Source organism: Balaenoptera ricei, chromosome 8 (assembly GCF_028023285.1).
Source record: "Balaenoptera ricei isolate mBalRic1 chromosome 8, mBalRic1.hap2, whole genome shotgun sequence".
In the NCBI taxonomy this organism is placed as follows: Eukaryota; Metazoa; Chordata; class Mammalia; order Artiodactyla; family Balaenopteridae; genus Balaenoptera; species Balaenoptera ricei.
The window spans coordinates 74,236,312-74,252,470 of NC_082646.1; the positions used below are offsets into that span (position 1 = coordinate 74,236,312).

The following is a 16,159-nucleotide window of genomic DNA, read 5'->3' on the forward strand; positions in this document are numbered from 1 at the left end:
ATACAAAAAATTGGCAGGTACAATACCACGGCGATAAGTGCTACATTGGAAGTAATGGTAGTGGCTGCCGCCTAGCCAACAGTAACATTTCTTATTTCTAATCCTAATCTTTCAGGGGAGTGGTCACTGACTACGAAGAAGTCAGATCCTGGCCTCTGTGTCATCTCAGCGAGGCCCTCCCTGAGGAAAACCATTCCCTTTAAAGTAGTTCTTTTCCCTCCCAACACAATATCCTATTGATTATCCTCATAACACATAGTCTCTGTCATTTTCCTTTATTTATTTATTTATTTTTAAAATCCCATACTCCTTCCCTCTGCCTTCGCTATTGGAAACCATGTTTGTTTTCTGTGTTTGTGAGTCTGTTTCTGTTTTGTAAATAAGTTCATTTGTACTATTTTTTCGATTCCACATAAAAGTGATACCATGTAATATTTGTTTTTCTGTCTGACTTAGTATGATAATCTCTGGGTCCATCCATGTTGCTGAAATGGCATTATTTCGTTCTTTTTTATGGCTAACATTCGATTGCATATATAGATATAAAAACATCTTTATCCATTCATCTGTTGATGGACACTTAGGTTGCTTCCATGTCTTGGCTATTGTAAATAGTGCCACTATGAACATTAGGGTGAATGTATCTTTTCAAATTAGAGCTTTTGTCTTTTCCGGATATATGCCCAGGAGTGGGATTGCTGATCATATGGTAACTCTATTTTTAATTTTTTAAGGAACCTCCATCCTGTTTTCCACAGTGGCTGCACCAATTTACATTCCTATCAACAGTGTGGGAGGAATCCCTTTTCTCCGCACCCTCTCCAGCATGTATTATTTGTAGACTTTTTGATGATGGCTATTCTAACCGATGTGAAGTGATACTTAATAGTTTTAATATGCATTTCTCTAATAATTAGTGGTGTTGAGCATCTTTTCATGTGCCTGTTGGCCATCTGTATGTCTTCTTTGGAGAAATGTCTGTTTAGGTCTTCTGCCCATTTTTTCATTGGACTGTTTGTTTTCGTTAGAGTTGTATGAGCTCTTTGTATATTTTGGAAATTAAGCCTATGTCAGCTGCATCATTTGCAAATATTTTCTCCCATAGGTTGTCTTTTCATTTGGCTTATGGTTTCCTTTGCTATGCAAAAGCTTATGTTTGATAGGTCCCATTTGTTTATTTCTATTGCCTTGGGAGACTGACCTAAGAAAACATTGCTATGATTTATGTCAGAGAATGTTTTGCCTATGTTCTCTTCTAGGAGTTTTATGGTGTCATGTCTGATATGTAAGTCTTTAAGCCATTTTGAGTTTATTTTTGTGTACGGTGTGAGGGTGTATTCTAACTTCATTGATTTACATGCAGCTGTCCAGCTTTCCCAACACCACTTGCTGAAGAGACTTTTCTCCATTGTATATTCTTCCCTCCTTTATTGAAGATTAATTGACTGTAGGTGTGTGGGTTTATTTCTGGGCTCTCTGTTCTGTTCCATTGATCTGTATGTTTGTTTTTGTGCTTTCATTTTTCCTTTCTAGTTGCTTGTTTGGTTGTCTGCCTCCAATAAATTTGAACTCTTAGATTGTTCATTGCTTTCACCTCCAGCACCAAGAACAGTGCCTAACTAGGCAGTCAATAATATTTTGAAAGAATGAATCTAAAGAAGTAATTTTTTCCTCATGAAGATGTGTAGACTACAAACTTTATTTCAGGAGGCATAGTGGGAAGAGTAAGATTTGGCAATCTAGACCTGGATTACCGTACATGTGTGTGATTTGGATCAAATCACTTTCTTAGTTACACGTGAGGTTTCTGAGTCCTCAAGCATTGCCAGAATGATTTGCCCTCAGCCCCCTAACTTATCACACTTATGTCTTGTAGTAGAATGATTTGAAGGATATCTGTGATATAACCAATACTAATGCTGGATTGTTTTGAGAATACCACTCTGGTTTAAAAAAAATCATTTTAAAAAATCAGTTGTTAAAAAGACCACACAACTTTTCTAATAAGGATATAGGAATGTTGACTCAAATATTTATTCATGGTATAGGAATTATAACTATTATTTCAGGGTTTTTTGTTTGTTTTAGTCATGTTTAAGCCCTCCACTAGTTTTCAATTCACTTTATCTGGCCATGTTTGTATATTCAGTAATAATAAAGATAAAATATGATGTGTGTAAATTTTAATCAAGTGATATTTACCTTCTATTGCCTTTAAATGTGGCATGCTTTTTGGATAACTTTTTGTTAATTAAAACCTTCTGGGGGCTTCCCTGGTGGTGCAATGGTTGAGAATCTGCCTGCCAATGCAGGGGACACGGGTTCGAGCCCTGGTCTGGGAAGATCCCACATGCCGCGGAGCAACTAGGCCCATCAGCCTGCGCGTCTGGACCTTGTGCTCTGCAACAAGAGAGGCTGCGATAGTGAGAGGCCCGCGCACCGCGATGAAGAGTGGCCCCGCTTGCCGCAACTAGAGAAAGCCCTTGCACAGAAACGAAGACCCAACACAGCCAAATAAATAAATAAATAAATAAATAAATAAATAATTTTAAAAGATAAAAAAAAACCTTCTGATTTTTTAAAGACAAAAAAGCGGAAATTATAATTTCACTATCTAAAAAAATAGTCAGTGTTAACACATTCATTAACGCAGAGGTTCCATGATCAAATGGTTTCTAAAAATTGATTGTATGAGCTTCTAAACATTTTATTGAGGTAAAATTCACATACCATAAAATCCACTATAGTAACCATTTTAAAGTGTATAATCCAGTGCCTTTTAGCACATTTACAGTGTTGTGCAACCATCACCACTAATTCCAGGAATTTTCATTAAATAGCTTTCTGGGCTTCCCTGGTGGCACAGTGGTTAAGAATCCGCCTGCCAATGCAGGGGACGCGAGTTCGAGCCCTGGTCCAGAAAGATCCCACATGCCGCAGAGCAACTAAGCCTGTGCACCACAACTACTGAGCCTGCACTCTAGAGCCCGCGTGCTACAACTACTGAAGCCCACGCACCTAGAGCCTGTGCTCCGCAACAAGAGAAGCCACCGCAATGAGAAGCCCATGCACCGCAACGAAGAGTAGCCCCCCGCTCGCTGCAACCAGAGAAGAGCCCGCGCACAGCAACGAAGACCCAACACAGCCAAAAAAAATAAAAAATAAATTTTTAAAAAGCTTTCTATTCTAGACAAATACCATATGATATCACTTATATGTGGAATCTAAAATATGACACAAATTAACCTATCTATGAAACAGAATCAGGGACACAGAGAATAGACTGGTGGTTGCCAAGGGGTAGGATAGGAGTGGGAGTTTGGGGTTAACAGATGCAAACTGGTATATATAGAACGGATAAACAACAAGGTCCTACTGTATAGCACAGGGAACTATAGTCAATATCCTGTGATAAACTATAATGGAAAAGAATATGAAAAAGAATGTATATATATATGTATATGTATAACTGAGTCACTTTGCTGTACAGCAATAATTAACAGAACATTGTAATTCAACTATACTTAAATAAAAAATAAATCTAAAAAAAAGCTTTCTGTTCTTTAAGCAATCACTCTTCAGTATCCCGTCCCCCACAGTCCCTGGCAACCACTAATCTTTCTGTCTCCTTGGATTTGCCTATTCTGGACTTTTCATATAAATTAAATCATACAATATGTGGCCTTTCATATGTGGTTTCTTCCATTAGCATGTTTTCAAGGTTCATCCATGTTGTAGTATGTATCAATGCTCCGTATCTTTTAATGGCTGAATAATATTTCATCGTAGGGATATACCACATTTTGTTTTATCCATTCATCAGTTGATGGACATTTGGCTTGTTTCTACTTTTTGACCATTATGAATAATGCTGCTATGAACATTTGTGCACAAGTATTTGAGTACGTGTTTTCAGGTCTCTTGGAGATTACATACCATATGAATTGCTGGGTCATAGGGGTAACTATGTTTGTTTGTATGTATGTATGTATTTATTTTTGGCTGCGTTGGGTCTTCATTGCTGCACGCGGGCTTTCTCTAGTTGCAGCGAGTGGGGGCTACGGTTCCTTGCAGTGCGTAGGCTTCTCATTGCGGTGGCTTCTCTTGTTGCAGAGCATGGGCGCTAGGTACGTGGGCTTCAGTAATTGTGGCACGTGGGCTCCAGTAGTTGTGGCTCACAGGCTCTAGAGCACAGGCTCAGTAGTTGTGGGCATGGGCTTAGTTGCTCCGCGGCATGTGGGATCTTCCCGGACCAGGGCTCAAACCCATGTCCCCTGCATTGGCAGGCAGATTCTTAACCACTGCACCACCAGGGAAGCTCTCTATGTTTAACTTTTTGAGAACTGCCAGTGTTTTCCACAGCAGCTGGCACCATTTTACATTCCTACCAGCAGTGTATGAGGGCACCAATTTCTCCACATCCTCACAAACACTTTTTTTTTTAAATTTATTTATTTATTTATTTATTTATGGCTGTGTTGGGTCTTTGCTTCTGTGCGAGGGCTTTCTCTACTTGTGGCAAGCGGGGGCCACTCTTCATCGCTGTGCGTGGGCCTCTCACTGTCACGGCCTCTCTTGTTGCGGAGCACAGGCTCCAGACACGCAGGCTCAGTAGTTGTGGCCCACGGGCCCAGTTGCTCCGCGGCATGTGGGATCCTCCCAGACCAGGGCTCGAACCCGTGTCCCCCGCATTGGCAGGCGGACTCTCAACCACTGCACCACCAGGGAAGCCCACAAACACTTTTTAAAATTCTAGCCATCCTAGTGGGTGTGAATTGGTATCTCAATGTAGTTTTGTATTTCCCTAATGACTGAGATATTGAGCATCTTTTCATGTGATTGTCGGCCATTCTGGAGGAACGTCTGTTCAAAAGTCCTTTGCTCATTTAAAAATTGAGTTTGCTTTCTCTTGAAATTTAAGAGTGCTTTATGTATTCCAGATACCAGGTCCTTATCAGGTATATGTGAATATTCTCTCCCATTCTGTGAGTTGTCTTTTTACTTTATTAATAGTGTCCTTGATGAACAGTTTTTAATTTTGATGAAAACCAATCTATTTTTCTTTTGTTGCTTGTGCTTTTTGTGACATACTTAAGAAACCCTGTCTAATTCTAGGTTACAAAGATGTACACCTATGTTTTCTTCTAAGAGTTTTATAATTTGTTTAGGTCTTTGATCCACATTGAATTAATTTTTGTATATGTTGTAAGAGTCGTACTTCACTTTTTTGCATGTGGTTATCTAATTGTCTCAGCCCCATTTATTGAAAAAGAACTATTCTTTCCACATTGATCCTGGCAGTCTTGTGTCTTTTCTGGATCATGATTCAAATAAACAAAAAAAACCCCAAACAGAAGTGGAAAATACAATAACCCAAATTAAAAACTCAATGAATGGGTTAAACAGTTGAAGAGAGAAGTAGTGAATTGGAAAAGAAGTCATAATAAATTATTCAGAACTGAAGAAAGTTACTGATCCATAGATTTAAGAATCCTAAATAGAAAAAAATAAAGATATCTACACCTAGGCACATCCTCATTAATATAGATCAGACAAGATTAGCCCTAAGGTAATAATTGTTGAAGGTGTATGACAGGATTCATTCATGGAGTTCATTATACTGTTGTCTAACTTTGTCTAAAATTTGCGTGATAAAGTGTTTCAAAACAGTAAGGGTAAAATAAAGTTGTTTTGTTTCTGACACAAACTGAGTTTATCAACCAAAGAAACTGGCTCTAATTAAGTTATTGCTCTTTCATGGTCTCTGGCCCTTTTACATGTTATCGCTAGGATCAGAGAACCACAACCTCACTGGTATCATTCCAGGATGGAGGTATGGTATTAAGAATCTACATTCTCTGTTCTGAAGATAGTACAGTAATAGCCATGTTATAGACATACTTAATATTTAAGTAAATTACCAAAGGCCAGGGACCATACTCACAGAAGCGTTTCACTTCTATGAAATGGTGATGGGGCTCTAACAAAGTGGCAATCCAGACCTTCCAAGAACCCCACTTAGAAGTCAGACACTCTATTTGGACATTTTTAGGGGCAGATCACAGGCCAGTTCTGAAATTCAGGATTATCTGAATCTAATAAACTCCTGGGTTGGATGCAAAGAACAGCAACAGTGAGCTCATATCAAAGTTTGGAACCAAAAATGTAAATATGTGGATGAGGAAAGAAATCACCACTTCCCTGGTGGTCCAGTGGTTAAGACTTTGCCTTCCAATGCAGGGGGTGCGGGTTTGATCCCTGGTCAGGGAGCCAAGATCCCACATGCCTCGTGGCCAAAAAACCAAAACATAAAACAGAAGCAATAATGTAGCAAATTCCATAAAGACTTTAAAAATGGTCCACATCAAAAAAAATCTTAAAAAAAAAAAAAAATGATAGCAGAGTTCCTTTGTTCCAGAAATATTTTAATACAATTGTAGTACAGTTATGAAGTCACATTCAATCCACTGAATATATTCAAGGTATTAATAAAAATATTATACATCTTTATTAACTACCTTAACATAATTAAAGTATTTGGTTCTTATAGATGAGACTAACTGCCATATTTATTCATATTTGCATTGCTAGTCAAACAGCATATAAGTAAATCCATGGATTATGGTAGTAGGGCTTGATTCCTTTTTGATCTGAAGTCTAAGTATCAAATTTAATGTTTTCTTTTCTAAATGCCACATGAATCCTAGAAAGAACAGTCAACCAATTTAAGGCAAGATATTGAAACTTTTACACAACATTAATTTGAAAAGATAAAAGAATACTTTATCAAAGATCATACATGCCTTAACATTTAGATACCTACAGATTCTTATAAAGGCAGTAATAAAAACATCAGTGCAAGTTCTACATTGGGTTCCTCAGTAGAGAAAATAAAAGGTTCTTTGAGTAAACCATTATTTTCAAATCGCGAAACACTGCATGGGGAAAAAATTCTTTTGGTGTACGACTTAAGCATAACTTTTTATTCAGTAAAGATAGGTATAAAACACTGTGATTATACATAAAAATTAGTGTCTTGGCTAGTTTGTTTAAACTTTTGTTTCAGATTTACTTTAATGCAAGCTTTAAAAAAATGTTTAAAAAAACATTTAAAAATTTATTGATAGTAAGTAGTGCAAAGAGGCGCCTCTGTCATTTTTTGTTTGTTTGTTTTTGGTAAGGGCTGATGATTAGCGTTCACAAAGAAATAACTTATATTTAAAATATATTTAACGTATGTGTGTTTTTTTAATGACCAAAGAAGGCACATAATGAGTTAAATTAAGAAAAAGATTACCACTTGTTTTGAACTCTGGTTAACTATACAGAGTGTGTAATATACATTTTTGGATAAAAAATCCATATTTCTTGTAATTGAAAAGTGACATCACATTTTCTAGCTCTACTATTTGTATAAAAGACACTGCTATAACAGATTGCAAACAGGCAGTATACACTGAGTCCAAGTAACAGTGACCTTTTACCAAGACAGTACTTTTTTTTCTTTTTTTTTTTTTTTTACAGTGGCTAAGTGACAATTCATGGAATGGAATTAGGTCTTAAAAACAAGTGAAAATATCTAGTACTTCTTCACATTTGCAAAGCTACTTACACACTTTAAGGAAATGTTAACTGTATGTGGAAAAAGCAAATAAACAGTGGTGTTTTGATCTGCCTTTTAATTAACTTATTAAATAGACAACACATTTTAATATAAAAAAAAGACATTCATATATCATACGGGGTTTCCTACAAGTGGACCATTAGTGTTAGGCACCAAAAATTTCAAGTTTTTTTTTTAACCTGTCCCACTGATACATTCTCAACTCTTCTTTGTCTGCTCTGCAGGTATCACCATTTACATTAAACATTTGCACAGTTTATAAAAATTCTGTTCTGGGCAACTGAATCGGAGATTGTCCTTCCTTTCTTGGTATTTTTCATTCAATGTTTTGTGAGTTATCTCACAGCAACTAGATTGCTACAGTCTCTTACCACTTAAAAGTGAATTCCTATTCTAGCCATGAGAATTAATATTATATATACCTATTTATCCAAACTAAACACAAAATTATGTGTGAAGTTGAATAACTAATAAAAGTGAACCCTGTTCTTAATGGTTACTACAGAATGATTTCAATTGTGTCCCTTATGATTCTAAATCTCATTATATTAAGGAAAGTAATTCATGCGAATGTAAAATGTTTACAAAGGTAAGTAAGACAGTGTACGAGACAAACTGTGCCATAAAGGTCTACATTAAAATTTACTCTGTACCCTAGAGTTCTTGTCCTGGGCCTATTGTGAAGAGTCTGCCCTACTCGTGGAGTTCTTCTACCGAACAGGAATGGACACTTGAGGGAATATTTTCTCTCGTTTAATGAGGGAGTGGAGTATAGATATATGGAGGTAAAATTACCAAACTTCATTTCACCCTCCTGGGAATAAATGTAGGATTATAATGGAATGATGGAATATAGTGTACATCTACGTTGATGAATCTCATTCAGTTAGTGGGCAACGAAAACATAAAACAAATGGCTGATGTTTAAATAACTAATAAGTCACACATCTGAAGTACAGAAAATGATCTATCTGTGGGAAAAGCATTAGTAAATTTACATAATTTCTTGTCTTTAGTAAAAAGGGAGTGAAAACTACTTACTATTAAGTCAGGAAAAAACTCAGAACGAAGTGCCAGAGAAGCATATGAAGTTAAGGCACCATTATTTACAACTTCAGTGATTGGCACTTATTCTGAAAAAGGTTTTAAAGACATGAATAATAAAAAGCAATGTTATTTTTCCCCTACTTCTATAAACTACGTAGTAGTTCTTAACATAACTATTTATTATTTGTGCTTTGCTTTTCAGCCCTGTGAATAGCAGCTGCATTTTATGGTAACATCCTGCACCTTTCCTCTCCTTTGGTGTTTGTGAACATACACAGTGGTAAAGGCTGTAAAAGGTGCAAAACAGGAAAACAAACATGCTATGTCTGTGTAAGAAACAATGCAAAATGGATGGTTGAACTGACAATACTATCAGACCACACTAAAGCTATTACTCTGAATTACTCAAGAAAGGATTAACTCCTTCAACAACTCAAAGTCTTTTTCAGGACTTATTATATATTAAGTTTAGGATTTACAGCATTCTATACAATGACTTTAAAACAGCAATGGAGTCAACAAATTCATAAAAGTTAAGTAACTGTTGGTCCAACAGATGTGTTGAAATGCAGCAAGTACATTTACTTTATAATTTCTGTCCAGTATAAAAATATTATACAAAGTTCACGTGTGTCTGCACATGTTTATAACTATTCTTGCTTCCAAAGCTCAGAAATTCACTAGCTTACAAATAGGTTGCTGCAGTCAGCTGATACCACTTAACTGTCTCTTTGCTCAAGTTGAAATCTTTCAAAGGCAGGGTTATTCCACCCAAGAAAAAATTCTCCCGCAGAGATTCTGCACTGAGTACACTTAGCTGAAGTTCTCTCTGTCTTAGGGTTTCTTTGCTATATCCACTGTACACAAGCTATAGCAAAGGCAAAAAGAAACAGCAGATTACAAATTATTTATTTGTCTGGTTTCTAGGATTATTTTACGTAAAAACATAAGTGAGATTATTAGTCAAAGAGTGACTACAACTAATGGCATTGATTATGACATATCTGGTAGAATATGTCTCATACTTTAGATGCACATTTTGTATTTCAGGAGTCTTGGATTGTATTATCATTCCTCTGAGTGTCTGACAGGAATGCACAAAGCAGAAAATTATTATTAGCTAAAAACTAAAAACATGGTTTTTCTGAAATGGAGGTATGGGGAAGGGAAATTACATGGCAGCCTGCCTTAAGATAATTTAATAGATCACCTTTAAAAGAGAAATGGAAGGAAGAGAATGGAAGAAAAAGAGAGTAGAAGGAAGCAAGTTGGGATAGTGTAATTGTAACTATTTTACAAAAAGTGAGGGATTAAAATTTCCTTTTGTTGTCTTTATTCTGTTGGATTTTATATACCATGAAGTGATAATTTCTGATTATCCATAATTCAGTGCAAAATCACCAACTACAAATGTAGTTTATAGCAAATCTGGAGTGTTGTAAGGTTATTCTCTTTCAAACACCACATGCAACACATTTTTTTTCTTTTCAAGAAAGCCTCACCATAACTTCTGAGCAACATCTCCTTAATCTAGTTCTCACTGTTTGACTAAAAGAACTAAAAAAATGACCACATTTCAGTTTCTTGAAAGTATAACACTAGAAGAAAAGACAATACTACTTTTTGAGAATAATACCAATTGGTCATCTCCAAACATTTTATATGCTTTTAAAAAGGGCTGAAAGGGTATTCTGTGGTTTTAATAAATTTATAACCTTGATGAAACTTCAGAATTATTTGCTTCCAAATCTCTATCCAGACATTTTTGTGTGGATATAATGTTAATGTACACAAATAATGTGGTTATTATCCCAAATCAGTAGTTGACTAAGGGTTAGCGCATTTTAATAGATTAGTAAATTCATAAGCTGACCATGAGGGGCTCAGCAAAGTCACAGTTCTGCTCCCCACTGTCCAGCTGATGTTTCGCTTACTGCTTTCAGTTCAGGTCACTCTATTTTACGAGGGCTGTTGACAGACTAAGACAAATTAGAAGGAGGATGATTTTGAAACTACCTCCTATCAAACCAAGGTAAAGGTCCTGAAGATGTTTCAACAGAATAAAGAGGAAGGGCATTTGAACTTCAGTTATCTCAAGGGCTGCCATGTAGAAGGAAGAACAGAGCATTTCTGTGTGGTTCCAAGAGGTACAACTGAGACATACAGGTGCAAACTAGAGGGAGTGAAGATTTCAGCTCAGTAAAGAAAATGATCTAAGAGTTGGAGATGCCCAAAGCAAACTGGATGCCCTGGAAGTATTCAGCACAGATTAGACATCCACTTTTTGAAAGGGTTGAAGCACTAGAAGGGTAGTTGAATAATGGCCCCTAAGATCTTTTTAAAGCCTAAGGATCTGTGATCAAAGGTTCAATTCTGCATCATTTTGTTAAATACCATTGGACTGCTAGTGGTTTGCCTTACTAGTACAATAAATAGTTCAGCTACTGATAGCTAAAAAATTTTAAGTGTTTAAAATTAAAAATCTCAAAACAACAAATCTAGGAAATTTTTAGAAATGATTTTAACTTACCATTTCATTGAATGTCGGATTCCTAGTTTTTCGTGAAATTCTGGTTTTACGTTTGGATGTTTTGTGGGTATCTGGAAGTAGGTAAGTCTTGACATATGGATTTGGGTCAGCCCCATCTTCAGTAACCTATAAAGAAAAGCATTCCCTTAACAGTAATGTTTCCTACCAAGGTATAGGTTTCCTCTACAATCATCATTATTTGTAATCACTCACAAGATCTTTGATGTGCATCACCATGATGAAAAGAGTGCCATTTCGGTAAGAGACAGATAATTTCACTGCTCCTCCTATTTGGCCTGGAGTAGGACTGAAGGAACCTGCATCTGAAAATATAAATATGTTCATCTTTATTTTATGTTGCTTGCAGTGGTTCAAGCTGCAACAAAAGTTTTTGCTCTAATTCCAGGACCATCACATGTTGGAGAAAAAAAGGTAAGAACCTGGTAGGCCATTGATACACACTTCTTTAGTAATCACACACCATTAGGAAAATTATGTTTATCCAGAAATCGACTGGCTTAGAAAGAATAACCTCCTCTCATTCTCACTGTTTACAGATAGTAACCCCACTGTCACTCTACCACATCCATCGAGAAGTTACAGACTTGCAGGTCATGGGAAGTCATGAATTATCAATAAAGAGAAAAATGTTCTCACCGGCAGACCTAGCTACTCCTTCAGCTTTCTCATCACGAAGTAAAGGGTGGAAAAAGGTACAAACGAGATCACACTAAGGTAGAAGAGGAAAAAAAAAGACTCATTAATTTAAATATTATGCAGCACAGAAAAAAGTATGTTATTATTTTTCAGTTAGGATAGTCACCTCTGCTACATCTGTTGAAGCACTCATCAAACTCTGTAAATAACTGTTTAACTCAATTTTTCTTTTGGCTGCTACATCTTTTATGTGTGTTCTCCCTAGAACCATCCTATTAGGAAAGCTACAAAAGAAAAACAAAAAGGAGTGGAATTTAAATTATTTCATCTGGGAGTATTTATAGAATCAAGTATAATATTTAGAAATATTCTTTTATACACTTAAATACAAAGTGGAGTCTTAATTCACTATAAAGTAATTTTTGGATTTCTTTTCCAAGTACTAGAGATGAAAGTTCAAGTATATATTATCCTTTTATGACCTTGGTACAAAACATACATTGCTTTGCTAATATGCATATTTATTACTTATTTCCTACTTATTTCTACCCAAGATTAGTCATTCACAAATTTGCAGATCTTATCCTCCAAAATAATCATTATTCAATCAGCCATAGCTATTATTGATACCAGTAAAATCCACAAATGCCATAGGGCTCAAATCAAGTTCATCTTGCTTATAACTCTGCTTATTTTGGTGGCAGTGGAAAAATGAGACTGCACATGGAAATAAACTCTGATACCCACTTTGCTGCCTCCTTATTTTCGAAATCTAGTCTTGCGAAGAATGGGAGCAATTCAACACAGGACATCTACTGGTCATTAGCTACCTTAAAAACTGAAGGTTTCCAAAGGGTATCAAATACAAAACTAAACACTAACATTTTGATAAGTGATCAGTGCCTCAGTTTATTGTTTTTCAGAGGAGCTCAATATGGCCGTAATAGATTATTCCTGCAGTGGTTTAGAAAGCTAGAAAATCCCATATTTTAAGTTTAAGATCTTAATCATTCATTCAAGAAAAACTTAGTTCCTTGTTTATGTCTAGTACTGTGTCAGGCTCTTGTGATACAAAGGAAAATTAGCTGCACACGGTCCATAGTACAGTATCTTACACTAACTTAACACAAAGCTTTTGACCTATACTTGGTAATAAAGAAATTGTTTCCTATAAAACAAGATTAATGTACAAGGATGAGAACATACCCTGGTAACTTCCAAAGTGGAAAAATAATACTGAGCTTATTGTGAAGTTCCTGAAACTCGTCAAATGTCCGGAACACAAATGATGGCTCAAGCTGTCCTTCCCTCAAAATTCGGACTACGTAAATCTGAAAAGAAATCACACCCCTAACACATTAGATTTATAATATAACCTTTCTTGATAGAAAATTTTCAGCTTGACCATTATATGTACCAAGTGCTTTTCACTTTGCAATATATATGTCACCAATAGGAAACAGCAAATATAAAAGTCAAGGTATTTATAGCATATCTAACTACATTCTAAGAGTAACCTTAACTATTGTCTAAATAAATAAGAACTGGAATGTGAAAGTCATTCTATTTCTAGGGTTAAATATAAATGTCCTTCCAAATTTATAAGTGTAGTGCATTTGCAGTGAAAATATTAGCAAGTTAATTCATTTAGGAGAGCAAATGAGAAGGCAAAACTTAGGGTGACTGGGAGATGGGGGAAAACCTGTCTTACTGGATATTTAAACTATCAATATAAAGTACTTTAAAGAGTAAAATGCTGGTGCACAGAGAGTCAGATATATCTGCAGAAGACCAGAAATAAATTCAGGGATATAAACTTACTATATTTAAAGGTGGCATTATAAATCACTGGGGGGAAAGAATGGACTATTCAGTTAAATCGTATCCTAAAATACTCAGTAAACATATAAAAATTTACTAAGAATAGGTAAAAATCAAAATAGTGAAGTCATTTTTAAAATCTATCAATTTGTCAAAAATTTAAAGGCTGACGGTGCTATAAAGTTATCCAACAAAAATATTAGCACAAAAATAACAGCAAAAAAGATGATAATGCTATACTATTGGGGGGGGGGGGAAGCACACTAAAGATCCTGTTTTTGTTCAAAAAACCCAACTTTATGTGCATGTTTTATAATCATTCCTGGAGAGTGGAATGAGAACTTAGATTTTTACTTTACATGCTTCTATATTGGTTGAGTTTGTTACACTGAGCAAGGTTTACCTTTGAAATTAAAAACAAATTGAAGATAAGGAAGGAGAAAAGCAAAATAGCACCACCCTTTCAGTCTTGTCTCTGAAAAGAAGAGTATCATTTGTCCTTCATGATTCTGGAGCAAATTTACCAAGAAATAAACACCAAAAAACAATTAGGGATGCTCCAAGTATACTTACTAATTTTTGGACCATCCATGGAAGAAAGAAGTATGAAAAGAACAAATGCTTGAACTTTAGCAGAGTCAGTGAAGGAAGTAGGAAAGGACAAAAATAATGCACGCATAAGTCTCTACAGATACAGAACCAAACTTACGTAATGTTTATCTGGGTTGTACTTCTTATGGTAAGTGAAAACGGAGACTTCTTTGATTCGACCATCTTGTCTAAAGGAGTATGTTTTGGGTGAAAATGAAAGGATGGGCTCATCATTGGAAGGAAGACCAGAAAAACGCAACTGAGCAAGGTTGTGAATGAAGAAGTTAAACTTTGTGGCAATGCTTCCCAAACTTGATTCAATCAGCCTACGAGATAATCAGACAATGTGTTAACATTAAAGTTCATAACATTCGCAATTATTTTAACAATAAAAGATGAAAAACACTTTTATTCATTTAAAAATATTGAGTAGATTCTCACTTTGTCAAGGAGTGAGAATCAAAAAGAGTCAAAAAGTAAAGGTCAGGGAACCTCACACAAAGGTGTTTGCCTTGCTATGGGACTGAATGTTTGTGTCCCCCAAAATTCAAATGTTAAAGCCCCAACCCCACAGGGCCTTTATGGAGTTAGTGTCCTTATAAGAATGACTTTCTTCCTCCTTTTTCTTCTCCTCCCTCCTTCATCTTCAAGCTTGAACCCTCACCAGGAAGCAAATAGGCTGGCACCTTGATCTTGGACTTCCCAGCCTCCAGAGCGATGAGAAGACTAATTTCCTTTGTTTAAGCCACCTTGTTTATGGTGTATTGTTATGGCAGGTCAAGCCGACTAACACTTACATGCCTGCTTTATAGTTTTGCCCAGGGGAGCCAACAAATCTCGAAAAACAAAACAAAACCCATCAATACCTAAATTATCAGGATTAGTTTGGAAGGCTATATAAAAGTCAGCTTCCTTCAATTCAATTCAGCCCAGACTCTTGAGACTAGGGAAGTCCAGTCCAGTGTTTTCTACCTCTTCTCCACTGAGAGGAAGAAGGCAAGAGAAAAAGGAGAGAAAAGAATATGAGCTCATGTGCTCCTCCCTGCTGCGGCATTTAATGAGGTGGTACCACTAGTCTGTGACCAACCTGGTCACCAGACCTTTAGAACATATTTGCCAGGAAGATCTGCTTCTAAAGTAATAATCACAAGTTCAAATGCCACTCATTGGTACATGTGTTTCAAGTACTACATCATATAACAACAATTTACTACAGCAGTGTCCCAGAGTTCACTGTTTTAAGCACTTATGGTATCCATGAAAATTGCTATGGCAGAATCCTGAAAAATACATTAGTAGAGATATCATTTTAGAAAAAAACCTTGTATGTGATACTGTAGAAAATATGTTTTGCAGAAACGATTCATAAATGGGATGTTTAGAATTGAAATCATATACTAAATAAAACTTGAGATCATATTTTGAGAGAAGTAAATTTTTTTTTTTTGGCCACGCCACACGGCTTGCTGGATTTTAGTTCCCCAACCAGGGATTGAACCCAGGCCACCGTGGTGAAAGCGCCGAGTCCTAACCACTGGACTTCCAGGGAATTCCTGAAATAAATGTATTTTTTAAAGTGCTATTGCCGATGCTTCACATTTATTCAGTAAATAAACTTTTGATAAACCTATTTGCTAGTACTGTGAATCACAGTTTTTTCCTATAAATCAGAATTTTGATATATAGCATTTGTTTAAACTAAGGAAAACAAATCAAGGTTAAACAGTGTGTGCCTTCTCTAATATACTTAAATATACCTTACCTAGTAAAGAAAATTGTAGCTTCTGCATCTGTAGTTTGGGGTTGAAGTGCATCTCTAACATATTTCAAATCTTGAATACTTGTAAGTTCTGGTAACCCTGAAGGAATCATCTTTAGAAAGGATAAAA

General features: G+C 36.0%; 1 protein-coding gene across 3 annotated transcripts in view; it reads right to left on the minus strand.

Annotated features, from left to right (window-relative positions):
- Positions 1 to 6,408: 6,408 nt before the first annotated feature.
- The window catches only part of PIK3C2A (phosphatidylinositol-4-phosphate 3-kinase catalytic subunit type 2 alpha), a 102,945-nt gene continuing 93,194 nt past the window's right edge, over positions 6,409 to 16,159 (minus strand). For 2 of the 3 annotated variants that reach the window (XM_059931202.1, XM_059931203.1), the window contains exons 26-33: positions 16,033 to 16,142; positions 14,389 to 14,596; positions 13,065 to 13,189; positions 12,025 to 12,142; positions 11,859 to 11,931; positions 11,415 to 11,524; positions 11,202 to 11,327; positions 6,409 to 9,539 (exon numbers count right to left, since the gene is read on the minus strand). In XM_059931202.1, the coding sequence (XP_059787185.1) occupies positions 9,357 to 9,539; positions 11,202 to 11,327; positions 11,415 to 11,524; positions 11,859 to 11,931; positions 12,025 to 12,142; positions 13,065 to 13,189; positions 14,389 to 14,596; positions 16,033 to 16,142 (1,053 nt within the window). In that variant the 3' untranslated portion in view covers positions 6,409 to 9,356. Of the gene's footprint in view, positions 9,540 to 11,201; positions 11,328 to 11,414; positions 11,525 to 11,858; positions 11,932 to 12,024; positions 12,143 to 13,064; positions 13,190 to 14,388; positions 14,597 to 15,136; positions 15,253 to 16,032; positions 16,143 to 16,159 lie in introns of those variants that run through there. The other variant, XR_009504664.1, reaches the window with a different exon arrangement.